At 50.9% G+C, this 18,048-nt stretch overlaps 1 protein-coding gene across 1 annotated transcript in view; it reads left to right on the top strand.

Annotated features, from left to right (window-relative positions):
• PLXNA1 (plexin A1) overlaps positions 1 to 18,048 on the top strand; it is a 146,839-nt gene that overhangs the window by 64,074 nt on the left and 64,717 nt on the right. Inside the window, exons 5-8 of the mRNA XM_026055043.1 lie at positions 359 to 482; positions 2,698 to 2,851; positions 3,562 to 3,661; positions 15,922 to 16,036. Coding sequence (XP_025910828.1) covers positions 359 to 482; positions 2,698 to 2,851; positions 3,562 to 3,661; positions 15,922 to 16,036 — 493 coding nt within the window. The remainder of the gene's footprint in view (positions 1 to 358; positions 483 to 2,697; positions 2,852 to 3,561; positions 3,662 to 15,921; positions 16,037 to 18,048) is intronic.

Genomic DNA, 18,048 nt, shown 5'->3' with positions numbered 1-18,048 from the left:
TTTGGGAGGGACGGATGCTGCAAGGAACGACGAGAAGGACGTCAGCGTAGCTGTGCAGGGGGCTTGGGGTGGTGATTTGGGGGCCCAGCMTGGGTTAAGGGCGGTGGCAGAGAGGCTGGGCAGGTGCCCAGGGCTGGTCACCTGGACGTGCTGCAACGTGGGACGATGACGCTCGGTGGCAAGTGGGCACGGGCAGAGACAGCCAGAGCTGCGCTGCTGCCACGTGGGGTCCTGCCGCGCGGCGGAGCCCTGCCCGGGGAGGCTGCCGCGCGCTGCCGCCCTCTCTCGCGCCTGTGGAACCCAGCCCAGGACGCRAGGGCGTCCTTCTCCTCACCGTGGGGCTTTCCTCCCCTTCCAGATGCTCGCGCAAGGACCGCTGTGAACGGGCGGACGAGCCCCAGCGCTTCGCCTCCGACCTGCGGCAGTGCGTCCAGCTCACCGTCCAGCCGAAGAACATATCGGTCACCATGTCCGAGGTCCCGGTAAGCCGCTTCTCCGGCCCGCTTGTCTGGCCCAGGTACCTCCGGACGCGGTGGAGGCAGGTGACTGGGAAGGTGGCAGTTAAAAATAAATGAGGAATGTACAACAAAAGAGAGGGAAAGAGAGGTCTCATGCAAAGAAAACGTAGTAAAGTGCAGGGGATTGATGAGGGCTGGCCTGTTGCTGGAGGGAGATAATAGACTGGTTAATTACTATTCAGAAAAGACATAACTGAGCAATAAATATTTCTGCATAATATAAATAATGGCATAAGGATTGCCATACTTAGGCCAGAGATCCATCTAGCTCAATATCCTGTCTCTGACAGTGGCCACTAGTAGATATTTTGGGATGAGTCTTAGATGCATAACTTTTTGCTTTGTCTGTGCAAACAGAAAGGATGATGTACTTGCATGGAGTATTTTCCAGACCATTAGCAATGTAAAGAGAATATGAAACTGCATATACTAGCAATAAACTTTTGAAAACTGCCRGGTCTACATATCTGGCACTTAGGAGTCCTAAAAAGAGTTGGCCAAGGAGCYCTTTGGCCTGCCTGTAGATGCGACTTTGTAATAAATAAGAGAATATTGAGAAAAGTTCAGTAAGCAGAAAAGGTGCTCGTTTTTTGCCGATATGCAGAAAGGGCAAATGAGACAACCCAGTGGTTAGAGATTGCTTAGTCTGACATTAATTCTAGGAAAATTAAYGGAAAAAACTGATACAGGATACAACTGATGAAGAATTAAGGATACGAGTATAATTAATGCCATTCAATGTGGTTTTATGTCCAAAACCTCCAGATTTTGTTCTTTGATGAAATTATGACTTGAGTTACAAGAGGGACTGCAGGGATGTGATGTCTTTAGACTTTTACAAGGCATTTGACTTGGTACAACACAACATTCTGATTAAAAATTAGCATTATACAATATTGATAAAGCATGTGTTAAGTGGATTAAGACCTGGCTCTGTGACAGATCTCAAAAAGTAGTTGTCAAAGGGGAATTGTCACTGAATGGAAATGTTTTGAAAGTGCTTCTGTGGGGATTGGAGTGCRGTGCAACCCCCCTTAACGTTTTCAWTGGTAATGTGGAAATAAATGTGAAATCGCTGCTGCTGAGATCTGCAGAGGATGCTGAGATTGGYGGGGTGGCACATAGCTGTGAGGATGAGATTACCATGTGGAGCAGTTGGGTTTGAATGGGACTAGTTTACCAGAGAGTGGGTCTTAATGTTGCCAAGCATGGAGTTAAACATCTAGGAAAAAGATAAGCCTTTGACAGATGCCTTAGAAAGTGGTGACTCTGGAAAAGCTCCCGGGCCGTAGCTGGAGCGCGAGCCCTCCGTGTGATGCTGTGTCCGTCCGAAAGGGCTCTTAGTGCTCTTTGGATGGAGCTGCGAGTTGGGAGGTGCTTTTATCTCTATCTGTGATTATTTGCATGAGTGATAGCAGGATGCACAGCACAGAGGTCTGGTGTGATTGACACTGGGACACTGCACTCAGACTCGGAGTCCACCTTTTAAAGGAGGAGGCTGCAAATCTCCTGTAAACATCATGTAAATGAGTTGAAGGCTGGAGAAAATGCCTTCCAGTAAGAGACTTCCAGAGCTCAATCTGCTTAGCTTATCAAAAAGAAGATTAAGAGGTGACTTGATTACAGAGTATAAGTGCCTTTACAAGGAGCAAATATCAGGGACTAAAGGGCTTTTTAATCTCTCAAGGAAAGGCATAACAAGAACTAATGGCTGGAAGCTGAAACAAATTCAAATTAGAAATAAGGCACGCGTTTTGTAAAGTGAGAACTGCTGACCCCTGGAATGAATTTGCAGAGGAAGAGGTGGATTCCTCCCCTCTTGATGTCTACAGAAGTGGATGCCTTTCTCTAAAATATTCCCTCACCAAACACTGTGCTTGGTCTCTGTAGAGAGGTGAGACGTAATGGTTTGTGGTGCAGGAGAGGGCAGAGGATGTAAGGCAGTGATTCATTCGGTCTTTAACCCGTTTAAATCTGTACTCCCTCCTTGAGCTGGGAGTTCATGGACGTGGATGGTGCTTGCTTTTAGCCTGCAGCAGGTCCCCTCTGCTAGGTGTGGGTGATGGAGGCGGGATCACAGCCCTGATCTTTTCCCTGTGCTGGGCTGGCTCCTGTTGGACACTAAGGAGTCTCCGCTGTTTGCTGGTTCCCTCTGTGATGCTTTTGCCTCTCTCCCCAGCTGGTTCTGGAGGCCTGGAACGTCCCAGACCTCTCGGCCGGAGTTAACTGCTCCTTCGAGGACTTCACTGAGTCCGAGAGTCGCATCGAAGATGGGAAGATCTACTGCAGCTCTCCCTCTGCCAAGGACGTCATCCCCATCACCAGGGGCCGTGGTGAGCTTGCGCCGCTTGTGCCCCGGGAGCGAAACAAAGCCCAAGACAAACCTTGCCCTGCTTGTTGCTTTGGTTATTGCCCCAGTTGTTGCCCAGTAGCCAGATGCAGAGGAGGTCTGGGAGAGGGATCTGGCAGTCTTCCCATGATAGCAGCAATCCCCAGCTTCAGAGCAGAAATGAAGACAGATTCTTGGGATACGGGAGGAAAAGGACATTGCTGCTCGTTGGGGTCTGATGCTTGTCTTTGCCCTTGCCCTCTCCCATGCCTTGGGCGCAGTTTCTTGCTGATGGTCTGTATGCTGGCCCTGTAAACCCTGGGGCACCTGGCCTTGTTCTCCACCTACGGACCATTCCCAGGCAGATGTACATTTTTCCCAGGGGCTCTAGGACACTAAGCTGTCCCCCAAACTGTTCAGCTCCCTTCAATACCGCTAGCACAGCCCAAGGCACCTGCCTCCCTGACAGCACATTGCAGTAAGCAGAAGGGGCATGGTGCTGCGCCCGGGCTCTGCTGACCTGTTCAGTGGCTGGGTGGGTATGGGTGGGCACCCTTGCTCTTTTTATTCCTGAATCTGGGGGATTTTGTTAGTTAACTGGGATGAATGGACTTTGTTGCCTAGCTGCCTCCAGCCCATAACAGGCCATGGGCTAAGTGCTGGGCTGAGCATCATGCCCTTTCTGATGCCTTTTTCTGCCTTGCTGTCTCCCAGGGGACAAGCGGGTGGTGAAACTCTATCTGAAATCGAAGGAGACGGGGAAGAAGTTTGCCTCTGTGGATTTTGTTTTCTACAACTGCAGCGTCCATCAGTCGTAAGTGCCCTGGGCTTCATGAGCATGCTCTGGGAAGAGATTGGTTGGGCTATGCGAGACTTGGAGAGAGAGATCTCAGCTTTGAAGCTGTTGATATTGCAAGAGGAAAGCAGAGTCCAGACGGTGGTGTTTCCAATGAGAAACCTCCTCCTTTTACCCTTGTAAAGTAGGACAGTGACCAGAGAGCACACAGCTGCATTTGGACATGCGGGAACATGTAGCATCAAGGCAGAGCCTCACTTGAAATGGACTTTGTTTGGAAAAGCTTTGGAAGAAACAGGGAATTTACTGCATTGCAGACTGTAGCAGTCCGTGTAACTGAAAATGCCGAGCATCTTATTCCTGGAAACAGTTAAGAGGAGTGACTTGGCTATGCAAAAGTAAGGAGAGCCTGTGTTTTCCTATGAAGGTACTCGCTTCCCAATCTTGTTGGAGAGCAAGCTGGAAAATTATAGCAATGCTGAATGGAACATACTGCATGTTGTGGGACATTTACCCAAGAATTTCCTAAGTGGAAGTAATTGTGAATTTTCTTTCTTGTCAGGCTGCCTTGAAATCTACTTTAAATATGGGTTTTTAGGCATGTGGTAAAATAGAGGAGGTGTGGATTATTGATGTGCTGTTTTACGCACAATGTCTAAAGCCCCTAGTAGCTAGCTCCAGATTAGGGACTGTGGACAGTGTGCTTGAGCAGCAGAGAGAAGGGTGCAATGTGCAAACATTAGAGGAGATGCTGGGTTGTGTTTGGGCAAAGAAGCTGGAGTTCAGGAATGCAAGCGATTCTGTTACCCTGCCAGAAGCCTCCCATGGATGGTGATGCTCTGGCTGATCAGTAATTTTAGATAAGCAAATGCAGAGTGATCTCTTTTGGGCTGCTTCTTACAAAGAATCTATCCTGGCTCCGGGGGTTTGCCGGGGCTCTGCTACAGATGGCTTCTTCAAAGCGTGTTCAGTGAACAAGCTGTGTTTTCTGCTTTGATCAGGGAAAAGCAGGTGAGATGCCGGCGCCTTGGAGTACGACTCGGGCACCTGCAGCGAACGCTCTGCCTGCAGCGCYGAAGGAGATGCGTCCGAGGAGAGCCCGAAGGGCTTTCATTCGCATGCCTGGCCAGGAGCAGTCTGCCTGCAAAAGGCTCGGGGATATGAAGGCTAGAGACCAGGCAGGCCTTCGGTGGGGTGAGGAAGGAATGGCCCCTGCAGACTGTTTGCACCGGGAGGACATCCCTCCTAGCCCTGGGATTTCTGCTCTGCCTGCTCCTCGTGCAGGGGGCAGGTCTTTGCTCTGGGGAGCTCTGCGAGGGTGAGGAGAGAGGGAAAGAGTTTGCAAACTTGACTTTCTTACTCACCTTGACTCATGAGATGAGCTTTGTCTCCCTTCACGTCGTGTGGTTTCAATAACATTAGCTCAGCTTTGGCTCGGGAAGGCTGCATGTCATTATTTTGCAAATCAAAAAGCCAGTGTGACTTTTGTTTTTCTAAATGAAAGAAACAAGACTTTTAAGTACAAATAGCGTCAGGTATGGTCCAATCAGGGCCCCATCATTTGGGTCCAGCGGGAAGAGCTGGTGAGGGAATTGGCATTTTATTTTATGTGCTTCACATATGAGCACCCCCCCYACCCAACCAAACCTACAACAAAGAGCCCTGACTGATTTATTACCGCGTTGATGTTTAATTTTGGATGCATTATTTAAAAAGGCTAATTATGGATGCATTAATATTTATGGGCTCCAGTTGGAGCTGATAGAAAAGTCCATGTTCTAGGCTGTTGAACATTATTATTATTTTTTTTACGTCAAAGATTTTAATGTTTGGAGGCAGTTTTAACTTTGTGACCTGCAGTCAAGTCATAGCCAAAGAACATGACAATATCTGGGATGATGCAATACTTTTAAACACCATTTGCAGACAGGCGTCTTTAATGGATCTCTTTGGAGTTAATAGCCTTTCAGATCCAGGTTTCATATTTTGCGGAAGAAAATCTATAAGTCAGCCTGACAAATTCTGTATTAGGAACAATATGCTTTTCCATGAGGCTAATGTTTTTTCTGTGGAGTTCTCTGATCACAATGCATTATGCTTTCTTTTTATATTTGGGCAGCTTCGTTTAGGTTGGGAGCCAGGGGCTTTTGTGTTAAATCATTTCTCAGCTGAAGACGAAATGTTCAGGAGAGATTTTCAAATCATTATGGAAAGATATAAGAATCATGAGCCAGCTCTTCCGCTGGTGTAAGCTGGAGCAACTCCAGGGAAGCCAAGACAGCTCTACCATTTACATAGTGCAGAAGCTGACCCCTCTTATTTTCAGCAGAGATCTGGAAAGGCATCTGCAAAATGCACTACTAAAATCCTTTTGCAGATTGTGGGTCTGATCCTGCTGTTGTTTGAGTATCCCTAGTCTCTTGTTTTTTACTACCTTGCAAAACTGTTCTTCCCATGCATTTTCAAGGACTTCTGGAAACAGTGCAGCTCCATAAAGGTGATTTGTAGAAAGGAAGATGTGTCTTATCCCTTTTCTTTATAGAGAAGGAGGGGTATAAAGAAAGTTGCATTGCCCATATGCTTGGCTTCTGAAGGTAACATGGGGGAGCAGGCCAGGGGGATGTCTTAGATATAAATCCCTTAAATCCCTCTTCCTTTCCCTTCTGTTATTGCAGTGCTCTGCATTGCCACCCAGCATGATGGGACATGGCCTCTCACCCATCACAGAGCAGCGTGGCTGGTCCCTTGTGACCATGGCTGATATGTCTCCATAGGTGATCCCTAGGTGACACAGGAAAGGTGCAATTCCTCTATAAATGACACAGCATCACGGAGAGGGTGTGCTGGGGTTCGGTGGCATGGAGAAGTGTGCATCTGAATACCAGCACTGCAGAGCAGCCCTGAGACTGCTGGGGAGCTGCTGGACAGCAGAGCTGCCGCGGCTGCTGCTCTAGCAGCTCTGCATGGCCAAGTGAAATGATGAAGCAGCGCCTTGTTTCTAGCTTTACTGGATTAAAAGGGTGAGCAGAGAGGCAGAGCTTGCCGTGATTGAAAAATGAGCGAGGTTTGTTTATGATGAAAACAAATCGCTTTCTGTTAACAGTAAAGAGGACGTGCCTTGCACCTGATTCCTGCAGCAGCCTGTAAGAAGGYAGAGATACAGACAAGGAGACAGGTGGGGAATTTGTGTAGTAGCACCTTTTTTGGAAGCAATGTGTCTCTTTGCTCCAGTTAGCAGACAGAAATTTCAAAAGACTTTTGAGGCCTGCTAGTAAACACAAGATGGTTTGAGGATGGGGTTAAAACTCTGTTTCATAAATGCCCCAGTGAGTTAATCTGTTTAGACCTTGTCAATGTTGGCCATGCTRCTTTCAGAAGGAGAAGCTGTAACAGAGTCTCAGAGTGACTCTCTTCTTTGCTCTGCTTTTTGGAGAGGAGTCACTGTGATACTAAATACCAGAGTCCTTTTGCATGTCTCAGTACAGATTAGCTAGTTCTGGCCAAACTGGTGTTGACTGTTGACAAGGCTGTCCCACAGCTTATTTTTCAAGGTCAGGCCTGTGGTGTCTAGGAGACTGGCTGGGAAGAAGCTGCTCTATTCTTTGAGAAAGCTGCAGCAAGATAAACTGGGTGGCTGCTCGCTAAACTGAGAGTAGCACAAGGTGTTGAGGGAGACCATTGCAAATGCGTGGTCTGTGTGCTGGRGATGTGCACAGGTCAGTGGGTATTGACTGGAAAGGGATCAGGTGCTCCTGAATTTCTTAGCAGGGGACTTTTTGTTAAGGGCTGGCAGGTCAATGTGAAGTGACGTGTGCCAGAGCTGCCCTGAGACCACTGTTAACAGCTCATTAACTAAGGAGCGTTTGGTGCAACATCATTGCCTCTYGGAGATGTTAGTACCGTGTGCACCCATGTGGTGTGCAGAAGGAAGACCAGCCACTTGTGTGGCAGTGGTTTTCCTTCTCCTGCTCTGAGTCACTTGGAAAGCTTTCTGGGGGTTGCATCCATGTACCACATCCCTGTCAGACTCAGGGCTCTTGCGGAGCTCAAGTGGATGTTTGCAGGCTGTGCTATCATTCTGGCATCTTCCTCCTGAAGGTCTGTGTATCAGGGAGGGGGTGTTTCTGGGAGAGCCATCCAAGGTGCATCGAACAGAGGAGTGGACACCTGGAGTTTGATGCAGAAAAATGGGTCCCTTACACAGAAGKACATAGGTGCTGAGTGGCTGAGGATAACTGTGAGCCCCTGGGGCTGAGAGCGGAGCTGGAAGCATGGGCTGGTCATCAGAGCCTGGATGTAGGCTCTGGTTTCTGTGATGGAGGACGGGATAGGAAACCTCATGGCGGAGACCAGTGTGGATTCCCTTGGGGGTTTCCTATGGGGCATTGATCAAGCACATGCTCTTAAAGACTACTCTGAGGCTTTGATAACCTAATGAATCAGCCTGTGTCCAGAAGCTGTGTGTGCAGATGTTGAGGTCGTCTTTGTAAGCATTAAATTCCCTCTTCAAAGCATTCTCTGGGAAATAAGTACCCTTTAAAGATAAAGACATAATGCCAGGCTCCCTGAGTGACTCTGGTAGAGCCTGCGGTTGCTGGCGAGGTGGATGAGTGCGAAATCTGCCTTGCAAGCAAGCGAGGAATTCCAGAGAGAGATGGAGAGCCTGGGAGTGTGGGCTGGGGGAGTGCTYCAGGAAGGGGAATTCCTTGGGACTCGAACATTGCAGCTCTGCGGGGGGGGATACCAGCTGCGAAAGCCGGAGGATCTTGGAGGGAGCACACGCTGAGATGTGGGAATAGATCAGAGCCTCCTTGTCCAGCCTGCTGTCTCCAGCAGGGACTGACACCAGCTGTTTCCAAGGACAACCAAGGATCCAGTTGTTCCCAGTGTTTCCATGTTTCCTGTCTGGGTTTCCCCTCTGGAAACTCTGCTTCTTAACTCCTGTCGTGGTCTGTCTTTTCGGTTTTGTGCCAAGATGGAAAGATTCCTGGGAGGGGGCTGGAGGGGGATGGGGAGGAGACCTTGTGGTTCTGCCTCACCACAGTGACAGTTGTGGCAGCCAGGTCCCATCAGCGATGGGATGATGAATTTCTCGAGGGTGCTGTAAAGGCCAGAGCAATGGGGAAAAATGCTGAGTGGCCCTCACCCTGCTGACTGAAGAGATGTGAGCTCAGCTGTGTTTGAATCGAGTAGCCCTATCTCACAGGTCAGGCTTTTGGCATAAGTCTCCATTAGGCAAATGGGATTTTAATGCATTGCCCAGGGGCTGGGGGAGCAGCGTGGCTGTGCGAGGAAGACGGGGGAGGAAGACGGGGGCCGGGCTCCTCGCTGGTGCGTGAATCGCTGCAGAGCCTGCTGGCTGCAGTGCTTCCGGCGTCCAGACAGCCTGTCCYGGGGCCTCCTTGGAGGCGGTGGGACGGTACCAGCCCTCGCTCTGCACTGCTTCTCGCTGAAGACTTGCAGTGTTTCCGGCTAGCTGTGTCCCAGCTTCCCCATGCCTCTGCTTGCTGCCTGCGGTGGGATCGGTAGCTGAGTGCRCACAGCCTGACTGCTTCTCTTCAGGCTCAATGTTACTAATTTCCTGATTCTTACAGATGTGCTCRGTGTTTTCTTTTTGAAGGCATGGACAGATGGCTGCAAGCAGTTGAGTAAGTGCATCTGAGTAGCCACCTCTGAGCTGTGAGGCAGTAACAGATTTGTGCATATTCCTAGGCTAGGGCAGGYGGAAAATCATGTAGGACAGCAACAGAGATCACTCAGGATAACCAGTTTTATGTCACATTTGTTATCTACTAGGAGGGCTGATACAGTCTGGTTTTGTGTTTCAGTGAGCGGRCGTGACTTCAGATGTGCCAAGTGAATTACTTGTTCCTGGAGGTCTTAAAAATCAGGGCCTGATTCTGCATCCTCTAATCAGAGTGTGATGTTGGGGTACCCTGAACCACCCTGCAGTGGCTCTGGCATGCCCCACACCTACTCCTGGGAGAAAGGCCCTTGGTGAAGCTCAGCACAGCAGGGACAGAAAAGCTTTGGGCTGGCAGGAAAGGAAGTGCAGAAACTTGGTGGCTTGAGATGGGCAGAGAGGATGGGATGGAGGGAGGCGAGAGCTGGTCTCCCACCATGGTGGCTCTCCCAGATTTGGGGTCCACCTCCTGCCCTGCACAGGAGGAGCAGGGTTGCCACCAGCATGTGGCTGTGGTCTGCCCGTAGAGGTGTGTGGGGGGCACTGGCTGCYCGTTCCTGCTGCCCTTCAGGATTTCTGCCTCCTTTTACCTCCCTTTTCTGGGGCAAATAGAYGGATATAAAGCCCAAATTGCTGCCATTCTGCCTCTTGCCCCGTCCAGCTGCTGCTCCAGATGCAGGCTATGATGGAGCAGAATATTCACTAAGGATGTATCTTCCTTGCCAAGAGAAGGTCTGAGAAGCAGTTTGGGGGCTCGTAGGCGGTCTGTGGTGTGTGTGTACGCAGATGCTGTTTCCATCAGCATTGTGTTTATAAATTCCCTTTTTGATGAACCTCCCTTGTTCTACACTTGGTGCTGTTGAACTTGCCCCCTTTCCTCTTCCCTGTGGTTTGCTCTGTGTCCTTCCTCCAGAAGGGCACTGCTCCAGGCTAAGAGCCCCAGCCTGTGTGTGTGTGTGTGTGTGTGTGTGCATGCAATGTTCACACCCCCATGTCCCAGCCCGCACTGCTCATGTTGAATACCTAGATTATTCTCCCGCCTTGTTTGTTTTTCGAAGGCAGCTTGCGGGGAGGATGGAGGCTGTGGGGGCTCACCTTTAGTCACCCGCTCTGTCTCTTTCCCCTCTCTCCCTCCCTCTCTTGTTTGCTTGCTCAGGCTTATCTCGCCCCTGCGGATGCCTGTTTTGTTTTCTGCCTTCCCCTCTCTGCGCTCGGAGCGCTGAAGAGCTCTCAGCTCTTTCAAGCCAGAGATAAGAGAAGCGAGGACTTGTTTTCCAGACTGTGTGAATGCCGATATAATGGTGAGGCATGCATGGCATGCCTGAGGCTAAGAGCAAGGGAAGGTGAAGGAGGAATGAGCTTGGATCTGGAGCCCTGCCAGCTTCCCATGCTTTGGATCAGACCTGGCAATATTGCTGGRGTTATTGGAGTTGCCTTCTGCTCACCTGCCTAAGGGGCCTTTGAGGAAATGGTCCTCTGAAGCTGCCCCAGCAAGTCTGGGCTCATCCTGTAGTGACACTTCCAGCCTGGTAACAATACCAGAGATGTTCTTGATGTGCTGCTAAATGTCCCTCCGTTGTCTTGTCTCCCTCTTTGTATTGCTGGTTTTGTGCATCTGTGTTAGGTGTTCATCTAGCAGGACCTCAACTGTGAGCAAATTTGGGATTGGGTTTGAAACTGGAGRGAAGCAGCATCAGGAGGTCTTGACCCAGCCTTATAGTGACTTTGGGGGGCAACCGTGGAAGGTGTGGGGAGGCTTTGGCATTGCCCCCCATGCTACTCAGTGGTTGCTGTGCCCTTTCCAGCTGGGTGGGGAACTGCTGCCATGACCTGCAGGGCTGTCTACTCTTTCTGGGTGAGGTTCCAGCAAGCCTGGGCTTGATTTGATGTGGGCAACTCTGCACAGAGCAATTAAATTCTTGTCTGAGGCTCTCATCACTCCTCTTGCACACATATAGCTGGTGGATCTGACACTTCCCTTTGCCCAGCCTGAACTAGTTGCTGGCTTTGTCTCTGGTTRTGAGGCACCTGGAAGGGCTTGTGATGGAGAAGGCAGTAGAGATGTCTGGGGAGCAAGTTGTGGGTCCATGTCTGCACTGCACCTCCAGCATCGKTTTTTTGCCTGGCTGGGCTCCTTGCATTCCCAGTATGCTTCAGGGAGGGGGACTTCAACACATGAAGGAGAGACTCCCTCTATTCATCAGGAGTGATGAAAGCTGCTTAGGCAAGAAGTGATGAGGGAAAAGTGCCTGACCGTGGGAAGGAGAGAGACAGCACAGATGGCATCATGCTGCCGAGCAACCTGCTCCTGCATTGGGAACAGACAGCAGTGACAAATGGACACGCTGGGGATACAACCCCTGCCACTCCGTAGAGCCTGACCTTGAGCAGACGTGCCTGGCTCTGAAGCATACCGGAGAGCTCTGCCTCTTCTCTTTCAGCAGGGGTCCGATTAGACCTATTTGCAGGAACTTGTTCAACCCGATGCCTCTTGCTGGAAGATGTGTCTCCTGATCAAATCAGCTTTCAGTTCCCTTAAACAAGGCAGTTGGTTTGCTTGCTGCTTGAAGCTATAAAGCAAAACTTGTGGACCACAAAGTGAGGTGACTGCAGAAAAAGCCTTAAGAGGGCCGCAAAGCTCCCACACTCCAGGGAGAGGGGGTGTTAGCTTAGAGCCTAATCAGCATCATTTACMTTTCAGAGCCATTTGCTCCTCTGCTGCTGAGGAGGGCACATGTGGAGGGGGCACAGATGCAATCACGTGACTGCGTTTGGCGTGGTGCAGGATAGCGCTGCTTCGTTGCAGTCCGGTGCCTTTAGGGAAAGAGTTGCCAGCTGGGAGCAAAGGGAAGAGCTCCTGTCTTTTTCTCCAGGACTCCTGGGCTTTGACAGTCCTGGAGGGAGCTTGTGGGGGGAGCGATGTCAAACCACCCGTGCTGAAGCCAGCAGGACCAAGGCACGTTAGAACTGGAGTTTAACCATGTTATTGGCACCTGGGTACTAACTTGCTGGGTGCTTTACAGAGTCTTTAGCCGGCTGGGTTGTGCTCACCGAGACACACTTTAAATGCAGAAAAGATGCTGTGGCGTGAGACTTGTGTGGCAGTGAGTGTACTTACAATTACGTTTGACAACCTTACGGCAGATGGAAGGCTTAGGCAGAAATGAGAGTGTGAAAACTATCTCCAAGGACTATGGCTTCAAAAGTGACTCGGTTGTTAGAAGAAGCGTGAAGGGGAATTAGGACGTGGAGATCCGTACACTTAGCATAGTGGATACTTGAAGGATAACCTAAGAGGCATTAGGAATATGCGTGTCCTTGGGCAACTGAAGAGGAGGCCAAGAGACCAGTGAGAAAGTAYGGAAGCTAATTGGCAAGGGAGATGCTCAGGACTGCTGGAGGTTCACCCGGCGTGAGTGGAGCACCTCTTTTACAGAGCTGAGCATCGGCTTGCAATCAAACCCTTGTCTGTGACTCTTCGTCTCTATTTAGGACAGCTCTGAAAGCCAGAAATGATTTGGTTTTGATCTCAAAGAACTGCAGTGCTGAGGTGCACGGGCTGATGAGTGGCCCGGGGAAAGGCAAGGCTGAAGTCAGGTTCTTTATCTGGACTGCTTTGAAATGCCTCAAGCGATGGCAGAGGAGAGACTCAAGAGTCTTTTTTTAAAACCTGAAAGACCTTGTGGCTAGAAAATAACTCCTGAAGTGCAGCCCTTGCTGAGGGCTGATCTCRTGTGAGGATTTCTGGTTATGCCACGATGAGTGACTTGCATCACAGCGATGGCGCTCCTCTGGGGGCTTACCCTGCTGAGACTTGTACATGTTCCTCTTTCGAATGACCTTTCTGTGGTTACCATACTTCCGCTAGGATTAACCCATACTTTCAGTGCTTTCACTGCCCTATTGCCTCAATATCCTGGATTTGTCTGCCTCCCCGTTGCTGCTTGAGCCCTTGTCATGACGATAGAGGGTAGGAGCAATCCTGCTGCTTTGTGTCCCTGCTTCCCCCCACCCTCCACACCTCCCTCCATCAAAGCAACCAGAGATAGGAGGCTACGGCTGTGCTTTTAAGTTGAATCTCTGCAGCTGAAATAAAATTGCATATATTTGCATAAGGAGCATCTCAATTAACATATTTGTGGGTAAAGCTAAAAGGGCTGTTCATTTGGAAGTGAAAATGTGAGCGAAACATGGAAATGACTTCCAGCCCCCTTTGCAAGCAGCTTAATTAAATATTTCCTTAGTGTGTGCACATAGATTTAAGAAGCTATTGCTGTATATGTAATGGTGTGTGAAGCTCCAGGGCAGGGAGCTGTGGCCCTGCAAAGCCCCAGGTGTACGTTTGTACACAGGCTGTCTGCACCCTGGGCTGCCTGCTGCAGCGGCTTGCTCCTGCGCCTTCCCCACACCTCTGAAGTGACAAGTCTGCTGCCGGGAGAAGGATTCAGCGTGCTAGGTCCCTCCATCTGATGAAATCGCTTTTCAGGAAGGTTGTCTTTCTGCTGCCTTGTATTGTGATACCGTGTTTTCCCTGTCATTTCCCACGAAGGTAAAGGCAAAATGGTAGCGTGGTGATTTAGGAGAGAGTTCTGGCCAAGCAGGACTTCCTGCTTCCCACAGATGCTGTGTTTAGGGGAAGATCCTGTCTTTAAATATCATTGCTTTGGGCCCAATCCTGTTCCTGGTTAGATCAGTGAGATCAGGAAGGAGCCTTTTAGGGAGATGAGCAGTGCTGATGCTTTTTTTTGCTCTTGTTTTTAAGCTAGGGTAATTATTTCTCTTGCCTTGCAGCTCCTTGCATCAGTAGCTCTTCCTGTCTCCTAATCAGGAGGACAGGTTTGGTTGCATGGGACAYGCTGTGTTTCGCAGACCTGCCCCATGAAGCCTGGCTGCATTAATTCTCGGCCTTGCTGCCTTGGGACAGTGTCAGGGAAGGACTCAGCCYTGCGTGGCAGCAGCTCTGCTGGTGTCGCGGTTCAGTTGCTCCCTTCTGCAGAGGGCAAGGGCCTCCGAAGCTGCATGCCTGGCTGGAGAGAGCCCTGGCCGGGCACTTGGGGTCCACGGTGATGAGGTTGGATGATCTGCCCTTGCTGACAGAGATATCTCCCAGGGCTCAGGCTAAAATGGGCTTTGAGAGCATTTGGTGTGTTCATGTAGCCCTGCCTAGGGGACGGAGGACATTCCTTGGCAGGTTCAACCACACACTGCTAAATTTTGGTACTACCTGGTAGAGGCAGGGGTTAACGCTTGGCAAACCATGCTAGCCAGTGATGTCTGGCCCTCGGTGGTRTGAGCGCGTGAGCGGACTGATGTGCCTCAGAGTTAGCCTGCCTCTGAGCCATTCGTCGTGGAGCAGAGGAAATATCACGGGGACAACTTTTGCCCRGGTCGCTCGCTATGTGGCATGAGCAACAGTTAATATTACCATATAACTTGTCTTCTGCAACCTGAACTTTGGTTCACCTCATCTTTGCCCTCTGTCTGTCTTTGGCTGCTGTTGTGGCCAGGAAGGAGGGGTGCAAGCCCTGGGCTGCCGGGGAAAGACGCCAGGAGGCTGGGGTGCTTCTCGCTGGGATTTCCCGGGATAGCTCGCTGGGATAACTGCACGAGGAGGAAGCAATGGACTGAGCTGGCGCCATGCCTCCTCTCCCCGCGTGGGTCCCTTTGGAGGGGCTGCTCCCTGCTCAGAAAAGGCGTCCAGCCCGTGGTGCTCGTTCCCTACGCGAGCTGCCCCACTGCCGGGCGCCTCTGGCAGCGGGATGGCAAAGCAGAGGAGTGCGGCTCGCTGGATCAAAGCGCGCCTGAGCTCAGGCCCCGAGGAGCGGCAGAGCGGAGAGAGGGATGTGTACACACGAGCGTATAACACAAAGAGCCCAGAGAGGAGGCTTAAGAGAGAGACAGAAATGTTTCAGGCTGGAGAGAAAGGGGGTGGGAAGCAAACACACACACAGCCGGCGAAGGGCTGCGGACGAGGGGGGCAGAGGGAGAGGGTCACACACAACGTATTGTGAGCGACTGAAAGGCACTACAGTCCTGAAATGTTAATCTGACCCAACCTTTAGCCAATTATAATTTCCCTCTCAATGAGCRTGCATTAATCTGGCTCTTTCTCTCCCTTTTCTCTGCAGTGGAGAGCCCTTGTTCTGCCTGCTCTTGCTAAAATTGCCTTTCATGAAATCAAAATAAAGCTCCCAAAGTCTGGAGCTGAGCCTCCTCGCAGGCGGGTGGGAAGGGAAGGGGTCAGCTTGCCAAATGGGGGGGGGGGGGGTCACGCGGCCCTGCCGTGGCCCACGCGCGAGCTCTGTGCTGGCCAGAGGAGGAAGAGCGTGGCTGGCCAGGCTGGCACGGAGGGAAGGAGGAGATGGAAACACTGCGGGCTCCGTAATGGGTGTGGGCAACCTGGGGAGTGAAACCTGGTGGTCCAGGATGCCCAGAGGTGGGGGCAGAGCAGGTGGCTCCCTTCTAGACAACTGTTGTTTGCACAGCCCTCGCCCCGCTGCCATACGCGACTGACCCATAAAGCAGTCTGAAAGGCCTTGGGGGGTCATTCCTGCCTCGTGGCACCCTAACGTTGCCCGCTTTGCTCTCTCTGCAGCTGCCTGTCCTGCGTGAACGGCTCCTTCCCCTGCCACTGGTGCAAGTACCGCCACATCTGCACCCACAACGCTGCTGACTGCTCCTTCCTGGAAGGGCGCGTCAACATGTCTGAGGTAAGGCGGCTTGAGTCGCGTCTCCTCTCCTCCAAGGTTTCCTGGGAAGCAATGAAGAAGTTGAGGGGAGAGCTGCTGGGATGGCATGCTGGTGGGGAGAGGCTGTATTCAGTGAGAAGTGCCATTGCAGGGAGACTGCTTGGGATTTTGGGCTGAAGTCAGAAAGCACTTTAGGCTGAATGAAGTGAAAAACAAAGGCAAAGACATTTAATCGTTTTTCTTTGATGTTTTTGAAGGGAKCAAGCTTGAACTGTCATTGCAGAACAGCTAGTTTTCAGAGAGAGGAAGGTTAAACCTGTAAAACAAACCATTTGGCTGCACCTCACGCTTTCTTTATTTCTACCACTCTGCTAAGAAACCCAAAGAACTTTTGTTGGGGTTTACCTTTTGCAGGATCTGTGCCACTGACCCGGGAAGTCTGTTGCTCAGTGGGCCCTGGCAGGAGGTCTTTCCTCCCAGCCCRCCCCAGCATCGCTGGCTGAGCATCGAAGCAGGTGCTGTGCAAGCTCTTAAGAGCAAGAGCTGCAGGGCAGTAGGTCCATCACAAACCAGGTCACCAGTGCTTCTTTTGCCAGCCTGCATCCCTCCCCACCTTCCTGCCTGCATCATCCCATTGAGGAGGCTACAAAGCCCCTGCTAAAGYAGAGGGGAGCTTAGCCCTTGCTGTGCTCTCTGAGGGCTTCCTTGTGTTGCTGCCTGCAGTGGGAGATGGCTAGGAGTTAGCCCAGCTCTTGATCTCTGTGCTTTGCTAGGGATAGGGGTGAATGCAATGTAGGGAGCCAGTACTGCTCCTTACAGTATGCTTTTGGGCTAGTTCTGGAGAGGTCTGGCAAATAGCCTGTGCTGATTTGGGTCCTAAAAGGAGAGTTTTGGGGAAGGAGATTTTCTTTCCCTTCCCCACCAAACTCCTGGAAGGTGACTCAGATTGGTGTCTAGCAGCACAAGCCCCTCCTGAGCATACTGGTCAGTGCTCACACTCTTCCCTGGAGGGAAATAGTCCTCTCGTTGAAGTGTTGAGGGGTACAGACCTGTGGCATGAACTTTGGGGAACCCTAATAATACTGCTGCCCAGGTAAAACCCCTGTTGATTTCAGTGGAACCAGGATTTTACTCTGCTAGATGCTTTCTTGAAGGAATAGGCAAAAGTTGAAACACCTGCTGTAAAGCTGATTTGAGCCCAGCAAATTAGACCTTTGCTGTAGCCTAACAGCATACCCTCAACCTTAACTCGTCTGGGCTGCCAAGGCAAAAGGGAAGGTCCTTCCTGACCCCTCTGGGTCAGCTGATGAGCTAGARYTGGTGTTAGATGAGGTGCTTTCCTCTGATGGACACACTGACTTAGAGCAGGGCGAGTTSCCTTGTTTGGGGACTGAGATGACARGGCATCCTGAGGTATCTCTGGGGCAGTACTGGCACTTCCCCTTTGCTTCTCTCTTCACTTGTTCCAGCAATTAGCAGTGTTTGGGAGACAATGAGGCTTCATGAGCACAAAGCTGATTGTTTATCACAGACCTGAGCTTAGCCTGTTTTCCAGTCGCCTGTAAAAGGACCAAGTGGAAAGGGTCCCACTGCCTGATGTTTGCCACCGGCAACAAAGCCATGTACTGCCTTGATGGAAATGGTTCAAATGCGTGTCCTGGAGAAAACGTTTGTCCAAGTCATCTCAGAAAAACTTCTCCCAGCTGGCTTTTTGGTCTCTGAACTCTGACAGAGCTCGTATCACATCAGCCTCCCAAGCCGGGACTGGGGCCTGGGAACAAAGGAGAGCAAGAAGGGCTTGTCTCCACTTCACAGATCATGTGTGAAGACAAGCAGCTGAGAAGTCCCTCAAGATCTTTGCCGTCTTGGCTGGCTCTGAGAGAAAGCCTGCCTCTGCATCTCCTGGCTTAGGAGGAGCAGTAACTGCATCTCTGAGTAAATCTCCGTCTCTTATAATTTGTGTCTTCTGAGGTCTCCCTTCATCCTTGGTGGGGGCCTGTGGGTTTCTGTTTGCCTGTGGGTTGTTGTCCTCC

The sequence above is a fragment of the Apteryx rowi genome, unplaced genomic scaffold (genome assembly GCF_003343035.1).
Source record: "Apteryx rowi isolate R43461 unplaced genomic scaffold, aptRow1 scaffold_98, whole genome shotgun sequence".
In the NCBI taxonomy this organism is placed as follows: Eukaryota; Metazoa; Chordata; class Aves; order Apterygiformes; family Apterygidae; genus Apteryx; species Apteryx rowi.
The sequence above is the reverse complement of the archived record's forward strand: the minus strand, read 5'-3'. Positions and strand labels throughout refer to the sequence as shown.